The sequence below is a fragment of the Danio rerio genome, chromosome 20 (genome assembly GCF_049306965.1).
Source record: "Danio rerio strain Tuebingen ecotype United States chromosome 20, GRCz12tu, whole genome shotgun sequence".
In the NCBI taxonomy this organism is placed as follows: Eukaryota; Metazoa; Chordata; class Actinopteri; order Cypriniformes; family Danionidae; genus Danio; species Danio rerio.
In genome coordinates this window covers 22,784,840-22,808,528 of record NC_133195.1, presented here as the reverse complement: position 1 = coordinate 22,808,528, position 23,689 = coordinate 22,784,840, and the positions used below count along the sequence as shown (strand labels likewise).

General features: G+C 35.2%; 1 protein-coding gene across 1 annotated transcript in view; it reads left to right on the top strand.

Annotated features, from left to right (window-relative positions):
- The window catches only part of ppp2r5ea (protein phosphatase 2, regulatory subunit B', epsilon isoform a), a 38,533-nt gene that overhangs the window by 3,774 nt on the left and 11,070 nt on the right, over positions 1-23,689 (top strand). Inside the window, 4 exon segments of the mRNA NM_194415.2 lie at positions 17,988-18,148; positions 20,742-20,938; positions 21,959-22,060; positions 23,377-23,469. Of these exon segments, the coding sequence (NP_919396.1) occupies positions 17,992-18,148; positions 20,742-20,938; positions 21,959-22,060; positions 23,377-23,469 (549 nt within the window). The 5' untranslated portion in view covers positions 17,988-17,991.

The following is a 23,689-nucleotide window of genomic DNA, read 5'->3' as shown; positions in this document are numbered from 1 at the left end:
GATGGAGCGAGATATCTAATATAAGCCACAAGAGTTGAGTCTGAGTTGTGTTGTGGTGAAATATAGGTTAAATAGGCTTTATGCATTGAGAAATGTATTTTTGAAAAAGCCTGCCTGGGCTCTACCAATGTACTTATAAGCTTGCTGCATTTAAGATCTGGCTTGTTCATTATCAATGATCTACATGATCTTATTGAGACACAATACAAAGATGGTCTGACACTGGACAAGAAGCATTGCATCTAATTTAGGGCTGCAACTACCGATTATTTTAATAATCAATTAATCTGTCAATTATTTTTTGATTAATCGATGAATCGGATAAAAAAAAACAAGAAAAGCATTCATTTCCAAACTTTTATTCAAAAAAGCTCATCATATAATAATAATAATCTAAGTTTTGTCCTGTTTTCAATCCACTATTCTACGCCATTTTGTAGTATAAATAGTGTAAGTAATGCGTTCACACTGAAAACTCTAAAAATAATAAGTGCACTTCATCAGGGAAACGGTTGAATTTTCGCTTAGTAAAAAAAAAATAGTGTTCCATTTTGGATGACACTATCTGCATATACTATGCTGTTGAGTGTGTAAGTGCATAAGTACATAGTGCATGAGTGCATAATGTATAGTGTGCCATTTCAGATGCAGCTGATGTCTTGTTTTCGGGGGGAAAAAACGGCTCAAAATTAAGTGATTGTTTGCTTAAAACAAGCTAAATTATTTGCCAATGGGCTAAGAAAAAAATCTAAATGAGATAGAATCGGAAAGTTTTAAGCATCATTTAATTTTATCATGCCATTTCTCTTGTCTGTTCTTGATTTAAGTTTCTTTAGATTTTTGAACTGGCAACGAGACAAAATGACTAAGAAAGAAAAGTTTCAATGTGTCTTCAGTCTTGCAATGCAAAGTAACTACCACTGCTTTACTACTGTTATTGACCCTTTTACTGGTGAGTTTACAAGATTCTATCTGGCCCCGAGACACACCACAGCCACAACAGCGATGTATGACAGATGTATCCCTTTCATTTTGTTTTAATTCAACATGTTCACATGCTTTCTCATCATTGGTAATATTTAGGAGGGCTAATAATTCCGACTTCAACTGCATATATACAGTTATTTTCCACTTTTCAAAGGAAAGAGAAACAAATACAATAGAATAAAAATATGAAACAAACTGCTTTAAGCATCTTCACTGTAAGAAAAACACTTTAGCCACAAAAGTCCTTCAGTCAGGAGCAGCGAGAGATTTTCTCTTTTTGTTGTTTGATTAATGATAAAAACAGGCGGCAGCAGGAATATTGCACTGTCATTTTAATGGTTTCTCTTTCACGTGTCTTAATTCTTAACTCGTTTGTTCATTACACAAATGAGGGTTAATATAAATAAACACTAAAGACCGCCTTTTGACACCTATTTGACCATTAAAGTGCTTATGTTAAGATGACTTTAGATGTGTGCGCTCTGCTCGTCTCAGTGTGCGAATGAGACCGAATGCTGACCGCATGCATGCATGCTTCTGACTGTGTGTGCGCGGTCTTTCGCACTTTTAAGAGCAAAAAATCTGTACAACTGGAAAGGGGACGGTATATGATGCAATAATCGTTTATCTTGATTAATGGTTTCATAATCGTTAGAAGCCAAAATCAAAATCAGATATTCGATTAATTGCACAGCCCTACTGCTTTGTCTTTTTGTTGAAAACACAGTTTAGATCATTTTAGGGTAAGTGGCAGTCTACCACTGAATGTGTCAGGAATACCAAAAAATAAAACCAACTTATCCCCGCTGTCTTTCTCTGGCTCAGTGCCAGACAACGTGCCAAATCTCAATTTGAAATTTTCAGTTGCCGTTCTAAGGGTAAACAAGTTAACGCTAACTTCTCAAGCTGGATAACGAACAAACATCAGCACCATGGACTTTACAGTATTCACTTTAAAACGGAACAAAAGCCCACGCACGCGACATGACGAATCGATTATGAAATTCCTTGCCAACATTTTTAGTAATCAATTTTTATCGATTTAATCGATTCGTTGTTGCAGCCCTAATCCAATTCCAATTACAATACTTTCAATGGAATATTTTCACTCGAGAAATCACAATAAGAGCTGAGTGAAATGAGACTATGCATAAGCGTGGATTGAGCTTTTTATATTCAACAGCTTACATGTGCTAGTTGCCTCGTTACAAACATGTGGTATAATACATATGTTACTAACATAATATGAATTTAAACAGACCTGATGACTCTTCAGTGTGGCTCTGAATATTTTTTTAAATCTGTATATCCTGCGTTTTGCATCCTGTGAACAGATGGCTGGCTGAGAACGGCTCCTTAAAGACCATCCATTGCTTACCAGACCCAAAGTGCCACGTCTTAAAATTATAAACCTTGTTTATTATGTACACACACTGGCACTGTCATTTATTGTCTTTTTTTGTCTGATCCAGCTGAATACATTTCTAGAGTGAACTATTTATTACATTACAAAATGCCACCAGCAGTTTGTAACGCAAGCATGCTTCATTTTGCATTAATTTAGCATTAGTTTTTGTAGTGAATTAACCCCCTGTAAAATACTGAATGCTCTTAATGGCAAACTTTTCCATGTGTTGTAAGGTAGTGTAACATTTTAGTGCTGCTTTGACACTTTAAGAAAGAATACATTACTTTGAACAACAAAATAAAAAATAAAAATCTGTATTTTCCCAGGGTGTTTTATGGGAGATTGTAACAGTGTCAAGGTGTCCATTTGTTAGCCGAAGCTTAGCTGAATTTGGGTCATGCTGTACAAGAATGATCCCACACTCTTAAGTAAATGTATAACTAAGAAGTTACAGTCCAAGATATAGATTGACTCTTTTAAACAGCCAAGTAAAAGTCATGAGTTTCCAGTTGACATTTGTTTGCTCGTCATGGCGTGAGAAGTTCAATAGTTCAGTCAATGAATTCAAAAGAAGTTGATCTTGCATTTAAAGTAATTAAACATGATCACCGTCCCTCACCTTATATGCATAGGCCTTGTGTAGGAAACCTTGAATGTCTTAAACAACTTGAGATCTTGAGCGTTGATTTATAATACTGTTAGATGAATAAAAAATAAATCCTTGGCCGTTGTTAAGTGTGCGGTGCTTTGTTTTTCAGCACTTTAAATCCTAGCCTCGTACTCTCTGGCCGTTTAGGGCCATATTACAGCCATCATAATGTAAGCAAATCCTCAGAAAGGAAAAGCAGTCGGCTGTTCTTCAAAGTTCACTTTTACATAAGGGTACCATGCTCTTAAGCTCATGTCTGTTTTGGTAAGATGTCCATGTGGTCCGTCAATTGAATACAAACCATGATGGTATCTAAGGTTGTGTAGTGTTTAGATGCATCTTGCTCAAATGTCAAAGACATTATGACTTTATTTATTATCCTTTTAGATTTGCTGACCTTTTATGTTGCAGTTTGCATTGACAGCAGGGATAACTGTTGAATGTAATTTACTTGTCTTAAAATGACTTGTGTGTATTGTAAAACAAGAACGTTGCTGTAGGGCTGGCAGAAACGCTTCCCTACATGGCGTGGCTTTGCCTCCAAAGTCCTTTTAGTTTATGACTGGTGTTATGACATTTATAAGCCTGATAGCTGACAGTTACACTTTCAGTTAGTTGTGAAATTTAGAAGCAGAGAGTGTTTATTGGGTATGACATCTTGCTTAAATCTATGGCATTGCCCTTCTTTTAATGGCAGTGGCATTAGTCATTCTTTTTTATTGTGTTTTTGATAAAAACACATTTAGTCATTCTTAAAACAACTTCTTGACAACATTGTATCACATGAGTATTGACTTACACTTGTGTTTTAAAATAGACATTTGTCATTATAATAATCTGCTTGCCAATTTCTCTGTCAGTAAACTCACAAAAAATCTACTGTAAAGGCTAAATTTGGAGATTCAACAAAGGTAGTGTAAGAAAGTTATGAGATATTAGGCCATTGCAGAGTAGTTGTTCATAGGGAGGCAACGATAAACCGGTTTCGATATTTACCGCGCTTTAATTCGTGACGGTCAATTAATCGTAAAGGTGTCTTAACACTGTTTCTGCACGGAACAAAACTGCTGCAGCGAAACAAAGTTATGTCAACTGTGTACTCATTTTAATTTCCGCGATTTCTACTTAGACTAATAATCACGCACACTGGATTAACTGTGACTGTGGCTATTTAAGGCTAGTTAGTTATTTCCAATGGAGGGACGCGCATGCAACGCAACACGCTCGCGCTTTCCAGGCGTACATAGTTCAGATGACAGGGAGCTTTTGTGACCGTGGGTAATGCAAACGCCTGAAGTTTGAGGAAGACTCAACGAAAAGTACACAGGTTTGTTAACCCACCTAAAGTTACAAATAATGGGGCAGATGAAAGCGATCGTGGTGAATGTTGATCCGCAAGCTGAGAGCGTCTTTTCAGAGATAGTGCTGAAAGACTCGGAGTGGATCAGCTGTTTAATAGCCTGAATCCCGATACGTTGCATTCACTGCACGTCCAGCGCAAATGGTCACTAAACGTAAAATCTAGCACTGTACATCATTGCCAAAGAAGCTGCCTTTACGAAGTTTAAACTGAAACTGCGGTTCATGACAAGGAACGGTATTGCGCCAGTGGTCATTGCGAGAATCCTGCTCTGCGCTGCTCATAAATTAGGTCGGCTGACTCGTCTGCTTTTTTCCATCAATACAGAAAAATGAAAATCGGCACATAGCGAGACTAAGCAAAATGACACAAACCGAAACCAAAACTTTTAAAGAGGGATAGAAGTGAGGCTTTTCTTCCTTTTTTTTCTGTCTGTTCTTTCTTTTATTTGTCTATTCAGTTACTGATGAGTGCTTCGCAGCTTTAAGCATTGGATTAAATGATTTATTCTAAACTAACATTTGTTTTATAACAGAAATATTATTTGTTTACTAAATTGACATGCGTATAAAACAATAGTGCAAAATGCATATTTATTGCAATGCTTAATTTTTGTTTGATGCTGATTTATTTTTCCTTTTTATACTTTTTATAGCAGATATTTTGCATTCAAGCACATTCAAGGCGGCATGATAATGAGAAATGTAATTCATTGTTTGTATTATTGTCATTTTCATCATCAATTAATATTCTAAAATTATTAAACATTCATTTTAAATTTATAGCGCAATTAAGAAGTCATCACAGCATTAATTACATGGTTGTTTGGTTTTTGTTAGTGCCGATTGATGTTGTTTTCTGATACATTAAATCCGTTAATATACAATTTGCAGTGGTGATCATTCATTTTTGGCGGATGCTCCCAATTTTTTATGGCGCTCCTAAATATTTGAAGTTGGGAGCACCGATGCTACCAAATAAAAAAGATAATTTCAAGCCCTACTTTTGACAAATACTGTTTTTTATTTATTCTATTTATATTAATTTATTTATTGTTCTGTCATTTATTTTCAGTGTAAAATTATTACTTGTGTTTTAATGTAAAAAAAGAAATCACTTGCTTTGGAGCACAACGAGAGAAATGGGCTTCTGTTTGTTTTTAATATTATTTTGTGCTGTATTTATTGGTTACTGAGCAGCGATAAATAACACTAAAATAAAAAGGCTTTTCATGTGATTTTTGTAAACTAGTAGTTTTTTTTTTTTTAAATCAATGAATAGTTAATTATCGTGAAACTGATTTTTTTTTTTTTTTTTTACTGATTTTAGACTATAATCGTACAACCTAAATCCATAATTGTTGCATCCCTAGTTGTTATTCTTCTTTACTTTCACCATCTTTTAATTGAGTGTAGCACCTTCCTTGTTAGCAGATAAGATGTTTTTAATCTGTATGTTTGCTGATCATTTTTGGAGGATTCGAGTGATAATGATGTGATTTTCGTCATAATGAGAGCACTTTGATATGCACTAACCATAACCGTGAGGACTCTAGGTTAGCCAACACCCTGTGCAGGAATCCAGAAGAAAGGCTCTAGATCATTAACTATGGGCCCATGAAGGTTCAGGTCAGTAATAAAGTTATATGCTGTATAAAGTATCTTATATGAGTTTGCAAAAAAGAGAGTCTCTCTTAGTGCAATATATAAGCTGCCTGTTCATGCTAGGACTGTTGAAAGTGAATAACAGAGCGGACACGTTGGGTTTCTTTGAATAATTTATGTTATAGTGGTTGGTAATGCTAATCTCATTAATGGGAATTCATTTTTATGTGTTTTTTTTAATGATTTTATTAATTGTCATTTTTAATTAGGTTTCCCCATCTTTAATTGTTTATTTATAATGGGTAAGCTGGATCTAAAATTGATGTGGCCCAAATGTGGGACACAGGGCAGAAGAGAAGGTCACATCCATAGACCCCCTGTAGATTATCTCAGGAGAGCACAGTATCTGTGCCTGCTGTGAAAATAATCAGCTGTCTGTTACTCTCATCTGGCTCCTGTCAGAAGAGTATCAGGATGTTAACATTTTTAATAAAAGCCATGTTGTGCAGCTAGAACTGGTTCATAGGACTGAATGATTTAAATAAAAATGTAATTGTGATATTTTTGACTAATGATCCAATTGCAAATGTTTTTTTTTTATATTATTAAACAAAGACTAGCACTCCCACAATATTATTTCATTGTGTAATGAATAACCATAATAATAAATAAATACTTGCTATAAATTTATCTTGCTATAATAAATATTTTACACTTGGCCACACAAAATGAAAACAGTCATATTTACTCTTAGAGGTGTGAACTAATACTGGTCTCACGGTTTGGTTTAGGTTACCGTGCTATCGATTTGGTCAAATCACAGTGCATTGATGATGCTTTCCATAAACAATTTGATATTTTACTTGGCAACATAATAATTCTCGTATTAAGATGTATAATTTATGAATATATTAATATATTATTTGTGATTAGGGATGTCCTGGTCAGGTTTTTTTGCCCTTGAGGTGGAGTTATTTGATTTTGATTATCTACCGAAACCCAATCCGATACATAAAGAATAAAGAAGATAAAAGAAACAGATCCAGGATGTTCCTTTTTTTTAATTTAATTCACTTTATTTTAACATTCAACAGCTTTAACAGAGCACGCCTGTGAGGTAGCTTAAACAATCACGTAATAAATAACAAAATCTTCACTTTTTAGACTTTAGTGCAACAGTAAATATAAAGAAAATCTAATATAACACAAATAGCACCTCTACTTAAAATACCCGGCAGGCAATCCCAAGTTTACATATCTCACAGTTTGCTATGGCAATGTTGTCATCATGAACTTTACAATACCTCCAGACCAGACACACTAGCGCTTACCACTCCAAGCTGCTTCCGCGTTCTACTTTGCAGGCATCTAACCAATACTGCACCAAAGTGATGTCATGCTGCATGAGTTACTGTTTCTGTGTGAAGTCAAGAAAGAGGTCTAACTCTGTGCCACCGCGAAACTATAGATGTGTTCAAATATAATGAGAATATGTATATGAATGCATATGTACACATGAGTACTGATCACGAGGTAACGTCCGTTCACGTGATCGGATCAGGACATTGTTGAAAATTGTAATAGAATTATGTCTTTTTAATCCAAGCAGTCAGATATATGTACTGTACCTTTAATTTGACCTGCTCCAAGAAAACACTTTTTCTGTGTATAGAACAAAAATAAAGTGCATAGAACAGCACGAGCATATACAGCAAATAAACAAATGTAAATATTATCCCGCTTTTGAGTCCTTAAACGCCTATGATTGATCACACGTTCAACAAAAAAGGCTGTGATTGGCTCTAATGGGCAGTGCGGCTCTGGTGCTGCTTCACGAACAGTGATATGGACACTGATGTTAAATGGTAGGGGTGTCGAAATTACTTGTTTCTTTGGTGCAATGCAGACAAGGACAGTTCGGTATCTGTTCAGTAATAGATGATAACCGGTTATTACGTACTGATGTAATTTATCTTATATACGCTATGTCGCAATAGCCTATTGTGGTGAGGGAGTCGAGCGTGAGTAATTAAAACACTCCCAACAACTTAAAAATGCAGAAACTGCACACAATTCACTGCTTGTGAGTTTGCTGGACAGTCTTTCACTGCCACTGAACAGCAGAAGCCCCTTTTTCACTTCGATTGAGAAAATGAAACTAAACTCCATTTCTCTCTCCTACTGTGGCCCTCTGACCTGTTGGCATGACTTTTCCTATCCTCTCGACTGTTACAGCGATGCTTCTGGATACATAATTGTAACCGAACCGTGAGACCAGTGTGGGTTCATAACTATATTAAATGGCCATGGGAATCAGCTAATCCATTATAGACAGCGACGCGGTGGAGAAAACTCTCTCTGCAGACACGCTCATGTCTGGATCCACAGCGTTATTGTTGTAAGAGCTGAAAGAGGAGATGAAACCTCACGAACATGCCAGCAGGTCAAAGCGGTCACAAAGAATTAGAGAGAGTTCAGCTTTCATTTTCTCCATAGTTGGGTTCTGATGTACTTCCCTGTCAGTGAAAGACTGTCCAGCAAACTCACAAGTAGTGAATTGTGCACTGTTATCTGCTTTTTAAGTAGTTGGGGTGTATTAATTACTTGCCGTCTCCAACTCTTGCCATAGCTAGCTACCGCCATATAACCCATATGTGATAAATGACGTCAGTCGGTTATGATTAATACTAAACCGATACCAAATTGTACATGTTTGGGTTGCGGTGCAAAGAAACAATTACTTTTAACACCTGTATTTACTTTTCTAGTTAAAAATTTTGTTTAATTAGCTTAGTTTTTAGCAGTTTACCTAATTCATTTTAAATATTTTAAAATTAATTACCTTAAATAATTAAAATTAATCAGGTTGAAAATGTGTGCAAAACTTCCTAATGCTAAAGTTAAATATGAATAACAAAAAGTGGCTTCCTTTACAGCCTCAAGATGTGATTTTTTTGCTCTTTGCTTTTCAAAGCAGTCCAAATGAAAAGCGAACATTGTTTGATAGAAATTTCATTACCCTGGATATGCAAATTGGCTTTTTTATGCTACAGATGAAATTTGTAATAAATAATGCTTTCTCTTCAGACTGCTTTACTTTTGTGTGTCCCCAGTGTAACTGCAAATCAACTTTAGAGTTTAAAAATCTTCTTTAATGATATCATAATATTAGTGCAGATTAAATGAATTAGTCAGCCTTATAATTCATGGTTAATATGAACGACTTGCTTTATACACCAGTGTTTCTCAGCATTCTGAGTGGTTTGCGGAGGGTTGTTGTGATGCATGTCTTTGACTTTGAAAGACGTGTAAAAGTTGTTGATGCTTCTTTCAGACACTGTTCATGTGCATTAGAAGAAAATTCATTATTTTAAATGGCATTTCTGATGTGATGCGTGATATTTTGTTTCAATGGGAGACCTTCAAAAAGCAGTAAAACACAAATGGATTGTGCTGTTTTTTGTTACAGTGGAGAGGCTGATTTCAAGATGCGCTCGTCCACAAAGTACTGCCACTTTTATGAGCACAGGGCTTCATGGCTGGTGCTAGGCCTGAACGATATGGGGGAAAACCTGATATTGCAAGGGTTTTCTTGTTCTGTGATTTTTTTTTTATTTATTTTTTTATTTTTATTTTTTTTTTATTATAATTTTTTTATTTATTAAATATTGCGATATGAATACAGTGTCATAATATAGTTCAAATAGCACTATTTGACATTTTTCTGGGGTGTCTAACTGTATTCAGGTACAAAATGAAGAGTTTTTCCTTAAAACAAGCTAAATTATCTGTCAGTGGACTAAGTGAAATGATCTTGATTTGAAATGAAATGTAGATATTTGGCCTAGAAACAAGACCAAAATTAGAGTTACAGGTTTTTGCATAAATCGTATAAATACAACTCTGTAGCTCCTGTTCAACTATAACTCAGACTCCACATTGTGTATCTTTATGATGTGATTATTGCGGATGTGTACATTGCGATATTGATGCTAAAGATGATATATTGTGCAGCCCGAGCAGGTGCTGTTCAAAATAAACCAAATATTTTAGACACGTTGGCTTTAAGAAAATGTAAAGTTACTACATTTCTGATACTGGAATTAGAAATGATATTAATACCTCAAAAAATCTGACATCAATGTTGAGCACTTGAACCCATAAACCATTTAATCTATTTAAAAAAAAAACACCTGTTGCCTTATATCGCTTAACGCAATCTGGAATTCAATTCTTTGCTGCTCAGAAAGTAAACACAAGTTGTTGTGCTGTGTTGCCACAGGTAGCCACTATTTGAAGCAATGAAGGAGAAATGAAAATGTGCTAGCAGTATGTCTGCTGTTTGGCATTATTTCAGACTGGATCAACCAGCCAGAAAAACGATGACATGCTTATATGCACAAAAGTAACTTAATAAATCATTTAAACTGGTGTCACCCTGCTGAACACGATGGTTTCTCTAAGGCTAGCACACAGGAGGATGAGCTGTGGCTGAATCAACAAAGTTTCATTTATAAAAAGAGAAATTTTTTAGAAGACATCCAATAAAGCATAACAGAAAAAATAATAACTGTTATTGTTTTGGGAGACCAGGGTAAGTAAAGTGAGGTGATTGAGATATAATATATATTTGTGTGTATGTTGTGGATATATGTAGATGTGTATATATAATAATGGGTCACCGCTTGATAACCATGGGATAATGTGAGTGCACTGCTCTACACTATGATCTTTTTGACTTGGAAAAACAAATCTAAACTCTCAAGTTTAATTTTAAATGTTTTTTTATACATTTGATTAAACTTTTTACCTTCATTATCTGTTACAAAGTTTTATTATTGTCAGATGTATGAAAGTTGGTATAATTTCTGGCCGGTTTGTTTACAAGATATGCATTTGAGAATGATTACATACTTCTAGAGTGCTTGCTCTGTTAGTTTGGTTCATTTGAAAACATCTGAATGTTGCTGTCTGAACCTTGGTGTACTCCAAACAAGCAGACCTCAGAAAAGATGTCTCTGTCTGCTTTTAAACAAGCACTGTTGCACAATTGTGAACACAACACAGACCAAAGACATAAACCTAAAACAGTACATGATATCACAAAATGTGACCCTGAAAAAAAGGTTTTCTTGTCGCAGTGTTGCCCATCCCAGCTTAGAGGCATCAAAACAGATCTTTATTTGTGTTTTTGATGGATTCCCAATGCTTTGACTCCTCTTTACACTTTATTTTTCTTTACACAATTATACATCATCTGATAAAAAGGGCCATCACATGATACACAGATAAGAGTGTTCAGTTTAACACACTGCATTATTCACCCACTATGCTCATATAATGAATCATCAGCTTTTAAAAACATTGTTTCAATACAGCAATTCTTGTTTTATAGAATGAAGTTTTGTTAATAGCTCCTCTTTTTATTCAGTGTTACACTCCACTCCTCCGTTTTCTAGAGGAGATATGTCCTACATTGCTGGGCACGTGTACAGTGTGAAGTCCCCACCTCCTCCTGCCACTCCTCCACTTCCTGTTCTGCCTGGGAGGAGTGCTAAAGCCTGATCACTTCCTGTCCCATCCAGCCCACGGTAATCCCAGTGCATGGCAGTCCTGTGGGTGTATGTTTTGAGCCCTTCCTTACGTAAGGCCGAGAAGCTTCAGGGACACCGATCCCACTGCTCAGCTTAAGTACAATTTAGCCTGTGATGCCCCACTGTTGTTTACTAGCAGACCAAAACAACTACAAGTTAAGGGTTCAAGTGGGTGGTAAGATATTTTAATTCACAAAAGACTTGGAATTTAAAAGGTGTCCTTAAAATGCTTCTCCTTAGGCTGCTCAATTGCTTTTGTTTTTTAGATTCATTTTTTGGCTGTTCTTTAAAGCCAAGAGTCTGATTTGTAGGCATGAGATATTTAAGACTCTTAAAGGCATATATTATAAACGCTGTTCTTAAAACTGCTTGTTGAAATGCAGTAACTAATGAAGTGGGCACAAATCCTGATGCTTTCTGTCTATTAGGCCTAAGTTTATCTTTAAGTCTGTGTGAACTGGAAATTGCTGCAGACTTTTTATCCATCTGACACTGAGGGCTCTGTTTTGACGGTCCATGCACAAAACGCAGGGCGCAAACGCTTTCAGGGCATGTCAGAACGCGTTTTTGCTAATTTAAAGACGGGAAAACCTGCTTTGCGCCATGGCGCATGGTCTAAAAGGGTTGAGTTTATTTTCTTAATGACTTATAGGTGTGTTTTAAGAATAAACCATCTAGAGTCTCATCTCCCATTCCCTTTAAGAGCCAGGTGCATCGCGCCAAGAGCGCATTCGCTATTTACAGGACGTAAAGTAAGTCTTAGTGGAAAAACTGAGTATTTCACTAGCAAACCGTTAACAGTTTTTTAACAGAAAACTGTTAAACAGAGCATCTACTGCGTGAGAATGAGAGATAATGGAACTACTTTCACATTCGCTCTTGGATAGGGAAACCTTTACGCACGTACATCAATTAGTCTATAAATAAATAATTTTGTTTGTTGAGCACAAATATTAATTTCAAAACTATTTCTAAATTCAGTTATGATTTCCAGCAAACGAATAAATGAACAATAATAACAAAATTAGCTCAAAAACCTGAGTTATATCCTAAAACGCATGCGTTGCCCCATATGGTCTAAAACCTGGCAGGTGGGCAAATCTAAGCTTGTTTTTTATAAAACAAATATAAATATGGATATAATAAATAATACTGCCAATAATAATTACATTATACAAAAGCAAATTGTTATGAATGAACTGAAAAAGCCTCCCGAGATGAAGAAGACATAAAAGCAGTGATTTTTCATATTTATGTAGGCTAGAAAATAATGTTTTGTAATATTTTAATCCTTTATATTTATATCCTATATCTATTCTCATTATATCCTATATATATATATATATATATATATATATATATATATATATATATATATATATATATATATATATATACACACACATAGTATTTAATTTTTTTCATATGTAAAGATATTTGCCTATTGCTCTCTTGTGGGTATTAAGCAGTGCGTAAGCGAGGCGCAACTCTGCGCCAGAGTTTAGACCGGGTTAGTTTTGGTCTAATGAAAAATCTATTATAGTTTCTCAAAATAGCAACGCGACAGCGGTCCGCCTCAGAACGCCTTCCTTTTTAGACCAGAACGCCTATGGACGCACATATGAGCGCTAATGCATTTGCTATTTAAACAGCGTAGCGCAATGGCTCAAAACGACTTTTGCGCCAAGCTGAAACTACCAAAAGATTATTGCGCCGCGCCTTGCGCCACACTGCGCCGGGTGTATGATAGGGCCCTAAATGTTTAGTAGGGAGTGAGGTTTTATTTCTGTGTCCTTATTCTTTTCTTTTTTGCTGCAAACTATAGGTTGTTTTCACATGACATCATCGATAATGCGCAAAATTCAGATGGAAGGCAGGAAGTGGTTTTTCTACGTAGGAATCACTATAAGAACATCAAAATGTTTCTGTTTTATGTTGTTTATAATAGCTTAAATCTGCCAAAAAAAGGCCAAACAGCTTTTATGGACTTCCAAAAGTTTTTGTTCATAAAGGGGAGAAAGATCAAGAAAGTGGCTAAAAAAACTTAAGAAAAGGCGGCATGTAATAAACATTTTTTTCAATACATCTTTGTGTACAAACTTGTTTTGAACGTGTTAATTCCTTTGACAGCACTAATAAAGATTATATGCAGGCCTAGCCATGTGTATAAATATGATTATGTGTTATGTAAAAATCAGGAATCCAGGAGAATATCAATAACATACACTGCTTGTAGTCGCTGCAATGAAATCTCTGTCTTGTTTTGGAATATTCAACGTCTTTACTGGCGTTTCAGCAGAATAAACAACTTTAACGTGAACATCGAGATGCACAGCAGCAATGAACGTTTGTTGATGGTAGATTCATTAAGCTCATTCCTCCTTGCAAAAATAAAATAAAATAAATAATAATTAAAATAATATATTGTAGACTGTGCGTCCATGCTTTTGTATGCTTTCATCTGTTTTTTTCTGATCCCTGGAAGATAACCGCATAGGGAAAAAACTAATGTTGTAGTAATTTATAATAAACTTGTTTTTGAACCACATAGCAAAGTGTATAATGTGTACAACTCCTTGTTAATGAATGCTACAGAATACTATAGTATGTTAAACTTTAATGAATAACGTTAGAGTAAACTTCGGTGAAGTGTAATGGTGTATAATTACAGCGAAGAAAACTGAAGCCTATTGGATAATTTGTTTATTCCTACAGTTGTGTTGTACCACAGCAACAATATAATTACTACAACAGTTTAATTAAAGTAATTATCTATAGTATGCTTCCAAACAGTATAGTAAGAACTATAGTATTTGTCATGTTACATAATCGATTATACAGTATCACGATGACTGGCAAAAATATTTTAGTTTAGTGGAAAACTCGACCCTCTTCATGATATGAGAATCATGCCCAACATATGTGATAATTTTTCGATTTTTATCTCATATTCTCCTTTGAAATATGGTATAACTCGCTTTCTCCCATTTAGTTTTTTTTAACTTTCTGCCCTCCATCTGAATTTCGTGCGTCATCAGAACCACGTGATTGAAAACAACCTTTTGGTTGGAGGGGTATGCCCAAGTATATTTTGCCCAAGCCATCAAACTGACTTTATCAGAGAAGCACTGCCTTTCCAGAGCAGCAACAAATATCTTAAATTTACCAAAACAAAGTTGTTGTTGTTATTTTCAGTGGACGAACCAAAGTGAAGTGAGCAAAATAAACATCATTAAACTTTTTAATTTCATGCAATCTTACATTTAGTGCAAGCATTTTTTCTCAAAGAGCTTTTTTTTTTGTTTATTTTTGACTATTTTCTGAGGGTCATTTAGAACACCGTTTGAATAGGCATGGTGGACTACGAAGTAGAACTCAAGTAAACATCAACTGGTATGATTAGCTAATAGTTTGCACAACCTTTTTTTAAGGGGGCAAAATTGGATAGAATAGCTGTATGCCCCTTCAAACTCTGCTAGTATGTTTTACAGTCTACATCTTTCACAGCTGGACACTGCTGTTACTTCGATTAAAAAGGCATGAATTCTCTGTACAAGTGGGTGTAACGGTACACAGAAGTCACGGTTCAGTACGTACCTTTATTTTGGTGTAAGGATTTGATTTAGGTTTGGTACAACAGGAATGACTAACAAATCACAAGTGCTTGCTGTTTTCCTGTTTACGGCAGTGTTTTGTCACAATCAGGTACAGAACTGAACTTAATTAAAACTATTCCTGAGCTCTGCATTTCACATTTTCAGATGCAAAGATGCATTCTCTGCAAATGGCCTCATAGTTGTTGCACTGCTGTGGCCTATTTTGGGTATCTCTGGTGACTTGCACGTGTGATCTGACTATTCACTGTTGTATTTGAGTACATGAACTGAACTGTGTCACATTTTACCATGATGGTTCGGGATTCGTACATGTACAGTTACACCCCTTATCACTACATATCATACGATCTGCAAAAACAAAGATATAGTGATCAGATAAAAAAAATTACACGTACACTTGTGGTTTGATATTACTGTCAAATACAATATAATCTTACTATCATTCTAGCTAAAAATGCATCAGTTCCCAGATTTTGCATTGCATGCAAACTCCTTTATCGGAATTCAAGCAGTTAATTCATGTGCACATTTTTACCCACCATTCTTACTGAAGACATGCATTGAGCATGAGCTTCTATTGGCCTAATTCTTCACATAAGTGGGCGCAGCCATTCGAACATTATTGGCTGAACACTTCCAGTCTACATCCACTTCCATAGATTTTTAGCCATAAAAATACAGTGTGTTACTTAATTTTGCAAACTGGTATTTTGTAATTATGCTGTATTTATGTATTGTCATAAGCACAAGGGCTTCACGATATTAGAAAAATCTCATTGCAATTTGTTTTTTATTCTGCAATTTATATTGTGATTAGGAATACAATTTCACTAGATTTGTTGAATAACTATTTAGATTCTGGAAAGAATTTCTAATTTTAGATTGGTTGGGATGATTTTGTATAGGGGAGTGCATATTCATGAAATGTAAAAAACTATCTACAAGTGTAGATCAATTCAATAAAAAAAAAGATACCAAATAAATAAACCGTGCTTTATTGTTTTCAGAGGAGTCGATCTGTATTCAGGTATATAATTGAATAATTAAATGTAAAAAAATCCCTCAGTCCAAAGTTATCGTTAATTTGTCAAATTTACAAACTTTTACAGTTACTTATGCCTGAATGTTTTTAAACCCCGCACACAGTCACAGGCCTCAAAAACACTTGCAAAATGGTAAATTATAATCCAGACTCGACATTGCGTCTATTCGCGATGTGACTATTGCGAATGATCACAATGTGATATCGAAGCTGAAACAATATATTGTGCAGCCATAATAATGACACGTGTTTGTAGAGCAACTAATTTGACCAGTTTCTGTCAATTATTTCTAGTTCTTAATCACAGAAAAGAGCTTATTTTCACATTGCAGAATATTGTCAATTTAGAGAAAGCAGTAATATTTCATACACAATGGTTTCATGACTTCATAAAGCACAAATGCAGAATCATTAAAACAAAGTATTATTATTTTTATTGTGGAGTGCATTTGCAAGTACCGTAAAGTAGTAAAACAACAGCACATCTTCTGACAGATTTACCGCTGACATTTTCAAGCTGCACACTCTAATATTTGAACTCTCACTGCCTGTGAACGATCCATCAAATTTTGCAATCTCGCCCGTTTTCTACATAGCTGATTTACTAATTTGCATGTAAACATGAACCAGTTTCTGAAATAATCAGATTTTTGATAGTTCTTCACTTATTATGTGCATGTTAACGTGCTCGATGATGCTATCTGGATATTAAGGCTAGAAGGAAGGCAACGCATGTCTGTGTTTTTCCATGACTTGAAACTGCACATTGTTTTGTTGTATTCAGAGCATCTTTATCATTTGGTTTCTGTGTAGATCTGCATTTGCCTCCAGTTATTTACCGGATTCCTCAGTGCTGTATGTGTCGTATGAATGTAATCTGGATGTACTACATGACATGTGTCAGGTTGTTGTTGTCATTTGGCCAGCTTTTTTAGTTGTTAGATGGCAAAGTGTTTAGTGGATGTGGAATATAAAGTACTGGTTAGGGCTTTGTGATTCATCGAAATCGACATTCAAAGCCTATAATTGATCAAACTTTTTCATGTAAATTTTTTTTCAGATACTTTCCCTACCGTGTGAGGAGTCACGTGACTCCTCTCTAAGGCTGAATTATACTTGCTATATTATGATTTATACTTACTACGTTATTATGATATTATACTTCTGCCAAGGGCACGAGTACAGTCCGGCGCAGCCTTTGCGTTCCTTCACACCTCTCAAAAAAATGTGCTTACATGTCACAACGACGTGTAGCACAAGCTTTGTAATTGGTCGGTTTGATATCGGTGACGACAGTGGCAGGTGCAGAGAGTCGCATTTTAGGCAATTTGTGTTTTAATTTCAGTTGTTCAGCATTGATGTTCAATAACTAATCATAGATTGTAGATGGTGTGTGTTTACTTCATTTATTTTAATCAAGTCGAGCTCTAGTACTGGTAGACATATATTGTGTTAATGTGGACATACTTCTCTTTTTACATACTAATGGGAGTCGAGTAGTCTTTCATCAGGATAGGTGTCATATTTAATTGAATATGAAGTGGAAATGTGTGAAGTCAGTGCGTTCAGTGGGCTGCATTAAATACTTTTTTCATGCCGTCTTTTTGCCACTCATTGGGTTTTGTCCAGTTAAATTAAAAATGAAGGGAGGTTACCATAAGTTTCTCGTTTTTGCACAAGATATTCTTCTTTTATCAATGACGGTCTGTTTTCCGTTCTGGCACAGGGCTATGTCTTCAGCAGCCACCACAGCCCCGTCGGTGGACAAGGTGGACGGCTTCTCCAGGAAGTCTGTCAGGAAAGCCCGGCAGAAGCGAGCGCAGAGCTCATCCCAGTTCAGATCTCAGGACAAGCCCATAGAGCTGGTGGCGCTGCCTCTGCTGAAAGGTAAGCTCGGTTTACTTGGTCAGATGAAGATAACGACTGCTGATGTCACAGCGCTTTGAGTTTTTTTAGTTGGTCAGATAGAGTTGATAAGGATTGCTATGCTATAATAACAAGGCAACACGCTGAATGCAGAAAAACCTGTCTTTGTGAGACTTTGAGAGAAAGAAAATATTTATTTTCAAGGTGAGATTAGGTAGCCTTATTGTTATTAAAAAATGATGTACATTTCAAAAGAATAGTATGGATATATAGTAAAAAAAAAAAAAAAAGATGTGACATTTTCAATATTTTTATTGCTGGGATTATTTTGTGATGAATGTAAGTAATTTAAGAAATGTAGCTTGTCACGTTATCCATAATTGTGTCAGTATAGAAATATAAAATGTTTTATATTTGCATGTTAATTTCTACTGTTCTGTTTTAAGGGTTTTAAATAAACTTCAGCAGTAAAAAACTTTTGTCCAATAAATTAAAATAATTAAATCAATAGAATAAAAAATGTGCATAAACGATTACAATTTTACAATTGTATTAATCCATAATAAAATATTATCGATAGGATTTTTTTTAATCCTTAATTTCTTTCTAAAATTGTGAGGGGGAAAAAGCTTATTATTAAATAATTACATTTATGAATTTATGAATATATTTATAATTAAATCATAATTATTATGAACATTCTGTTCATTCTGTTGTGCCATAATATATAGGCTTTTTTGTATTCAGTTAACAGATTTTCAGAAGATGTTCATTTATGTCTTTGTGTTGTTAGATGGCATGTTGAGAAAAGCCGGTTTGTTAATAAATGTGTATAGCAAATGAAGCTACGCTAACCTGTATTTTTTTATTTATTTATTGACCCAAAATGAGGTTTTCTGTGATATTCTGCATTATACAATAAATAGCATTTTTATGACTGAATTTTGCAATTCAATACATTTTTCTCTTGTTAGTCTAATGTTTGACCACCATAAAGTATGCAAATAAATGATCATTTTCAACATGACATTTTTATTTGTTAACTGTGGTGTTTTTGCTTAAAGGGTGCACTTTCTGTTTGGTTAATGCTGTCATAAACAGGGTGTCCACGGGGTCTTAAGTCTTAAATCTCAAAATCTAAATTTTAGGCAAAGTTTTAAATTTATTGAAATATTGTGTTGTTGTTCATGTATAGATACCCAATCTGGCCAATTGGATGTTTTATGTTATAACTAACATGGTTCAAATGATGGATCTGCAACAGAAAGACTGCAGTTTTGGGATACAATTGTCATTACATCGATCATTTCTCAAACGATGCATCGTACTATGATTGTTCAGTCGCGAGTTATGTCGTTGTTTGGGTAAAGCATCCAGGTCAGTGTCCTCAGCAGTACAATAACCTACAATCCATCTCAATAAAATGTTAATTTTTTTTTATTTAGGAATGTAATTTTTAACTCTATATACCATAATGGTTTAATTATTTTCCTTACAAAAACATTTGTTTAAAAGTGCGACATGTATTTACTGCTGAGGACATTGACCTGGGGTGCATTTCCTACTTATTAGTAACCTGCTTAATAGTAATAATAATAATAATAAAAAATATAAATAAATAAATAATTAAATAAATAAATAAATAAAAAAACTAACAATAGTAATAATAATAATAATAATAATAATAATTTATCAAAAAATATTTGAAAGCAAATTACACCTAATAGTGGTCATCACATTTAATGCTTTTTTTTTTTTTTTTATCATTCCAAGTTTAAATGTTGGAACGTTGTTATTGAATAGGGCATAGGGGGAATAACTGGGAATAGAACACAGCCAGGAACTATGTTTCTAACTACAGCTCCAGAGGTGTAGTTGCAAATGTACAGTACAAGTTTGCGATTGTACCATGTTTGTAAAGACGGAACTTGCGACCTTAGTTGGCTAATGATGGTTTTCGGAAACGCACCCTGGACAAATTGATGTGCACAGATTTAGTTTATACTTTAGTTTTTAAAACTTTCTTTAAAATTTTATGAAAAAGTGTATGCATACAATCAGAGCTTGCTTCTTTTTACACGGTATTGAAAAAAATTTGCTAAGAAATATGTAAAATATGTGATGTTTTTATTGTATTTTATTGTAAAATTATTATTGTATTTTTAAATGTATTAAATGATAATGTTTTTATAGGGTAAATAAAATCTTTTCTATCTGAGCCATTTGAAAACTTCCTTAGCGTTTAACTCTGTATAAGTCTAAAATTTCATTCATGATGGCCTTAATGTTCTTAAATGTCTTAAATTTAACTTGGTAAAACCTGCAGAACCTTGAGTAAACATGCAGACTACATGAACACACCTCTGTAAATTGGCTGGTTGTGGCACATGTATTACTATGTCTTGAATGGCTTTTCAAACTCAAGCCCTGTCAGTTGTAATATTAAGAGGTCAAATGCCAGATGGACCTCCAAGCTAATATGTGAAGTATTTCAGGCTTCCAACAGTCCAGAAACGTGAGACAGATTATATTAGGAAAGTCAAGGAAATTGATGTAAAACATTTGTGGAATTTTAGTGCTGTTTGGCATTAACCCTTTCTTTGTTTCTGTCTAGATGTTTCTGCGCAGGAGCAACCGGAGCTGTTCCTCAAGAAGCTGCAGCAGTGCTGTACTCTGTTTGACTTCATGGATACTCTGTCTGACCTCAAAATGAAAGAGTATAAACGTTCCACCCTTAATGAGCTGGTGGACTACGTCACACTCAGCCGCGGTTACCTGACCGAGCAGACCTACCCTGAGGTGGTCAAAATGGTGAGATTTATTGATAAAGCAGTGCAACATGAGGTTAGAAGGTTGTTTTTTCTGTGATCGTCTAGTGTATGTCCCTATTAAAAAGGGAGAGTTCACTCATAAATGAAAATTTCCTTTACTCCAACTTAATCTTTTGAACACAAAGGAAGATATTTTTTATAGTTATTCATTGGGATTAACCATTTGAGATGTACCCATCTTATTTTCAAGGGGGCCCCACAATTAATCACAATCACATCATAACACCAGAAAACAAAACATGACTTTCACAACATCCAAAAAACATAACATACATATAACATAACATAACAAAATAAAAAAGGGGAAAGTAGTATACATGCATAAATACGTATATACATAGTACAAAAGTATATACAAATCAGTTGGTCAAATCACCGCATAAATAATAACATCCTAACGCCGAGTTCATACTGCGTGATTTTAACCCCGATTTTGAGAAATCGCCGACAAATGCCTGAAATCACAGGCAAATCGCTGCTCATGCACGTGAGTGACAATCACACAGTATGAACTTTCAAAGACGCAATCTGAGAGATGAGTCGATGAGCCGATGAGTCGCCGATGCCTACGAGATATTTGGCGTATTCGGCGATTCAAATCATGCAGTGTGAATTGAGTTTTGACTGAAAATAACTTCAGCGATCACCTACAGCCAATGAGAGAGCAGCTTTCACTTGTGTGTACGTGTATGTACCTGCTGCAGGCCAGCGGGAGGCTGGGGGAGAAGTTAAAAGCGCTCTTTTTCAGTTTATTTGGACCCACGAAATGGAGGAAAAACTAGTGGAGGTTTGACAGGACTCAGGAGCAACTGTGTCTGTTTGACGTTTCATACAGAAAGAAATTAGTTTATTATCAACGTCCCAACATTCTTCTGCATATCTTATTTGTGTTTATCAGAAGAGACAAATGTTTAAAACAAGTAGAGTGGGAGTAAATCCTCACAAATAACATTTTTTGGTAAACTATCATTTTAATAATTTGTTTTTTTTCTTTCCACAGGTGTCCTATAATATTTTTCGGACTCTTCCGCCCAGTGACAGTAACGAGTTTGACCCAGAGGAAGACGAGCCCACGCTGGAAGCCTCATGGCCACACTTACAGGTAAATAATCATGACTGGCATCTATATGAAATCTGTGTAAATACTAGGGCTGAACGATAAATTGACATAAAATTGCATTTGCGATTTTAGCAAAAGCTGTGATTGTCTTCTACATCTCGTGAGAATGGTACTCTTAAGCCTCATTCACACAGCAAGCGACTCACTGCACTAAAGTGACAAGCGACCGCTCATTTTAACGAAGAGTGAGCAACTTCCGGCGACCTCCATTTATGCGAGCGAAAGCAACTGTTGACGACCAGGTGGGCGTGTCGAGCGATGCGACAGCTTAAAATCCTTCAACTTTATGCAATTTATGAGCGACTTTCTTGAGTGACAGCCAATAGGAGCACCAGTAGAGCTCACATGATCCTCAGGTCACTCAGATCCTCTCAGCTCGCTCAGAGGCTGTTGTATCCTCTGTGCTATGAACCTACAAAGACCTGCATTTGCATCAGGTCACCAGCCAGAGGGACAGGCAGCACAAAGTCGCTACGAGTGTGAATGAGGTATTATGTGATAAGTAGTACATCTGCTCCGAAGGCCAGAGGGCACTCTCACGAAAAGTTTTATGAAACCACCAAACACACTCCGCAGAAACCCAGGAAATCCTTATAGCGGTTGGAGAATAAACAGAGGATTTAACTTAATTCATTGATTCAACGTGATTAGTAAAGCCACAACAATCTTATTAATAAACAAACAAAAAAAAAATTTAGAAACTCGCAGCAATTGTATCGTAATTGTTTCATTTCGTTTATCTTACTTAGTATTATATTTTTACTGATAGTAAAGTATGTAGGGATGCAATGATTTTGTGCGCGCTATTTTTTATTTTTTTTAAGGTATATACTTTGTAGTTACAATAGTCGTTACTTAGTCTAGCTAATAAATAGGTTCTATCTCTTAATCTACCCCTGAACCTCACCTTAGCCCATTTAGTGACCTGTAAGTACATATTATATACATACACGTACTATAAAAATGAAACCAATTTCTTTATTTTTTTAAAGGGATTGCACAAAACGTAATATCTGTAAATAATTACATAGTCATTAAATGCAATCTGAAAGAGAAATATTTAATAAGTGTACATTTTTGAATTGTATTAGTAACTTGTTTAGTTTTATTTAGGAAAATTATAAAATGGTACGTCTCTAATGTTTAATAGGAACTTAGCAGCAAATTGTAAAATTTGGCTTTGGGTAAAGCATTAAAATCCCTGACATCACCATGGTTTTAGTCTTATGTAGTTGAGATAACGTTTATTTTTTCAAGTTTTCTGATCTTTCTCTCTCTCTCTTTCTTTTCTTTTTAAGCTTGTTTATGAGTTCTTCATCCGTTTCTTGGAAAGTCAGGAATTTCAGCCCAGCGCTGCCAAAAAATACATCGATCAAAAATTTGTTTTACAGGTGAGTGATTGCCTTTGGAATGTTTCTGGACGCTTATACTACTATAAATGAAAGGAAACCAGTATTGCCAGTGAAATGCCACGATGCATCTCTCTCTAAAGTGCTTAATTGGGATTGGCGTTTTTAAATATTTTTCCCATCCGATGAATTGCATTCCCATCACCAAAAACAAAGGGTAACAATATGTAACAAAAATAATTATAATGTAACACGTAATAAT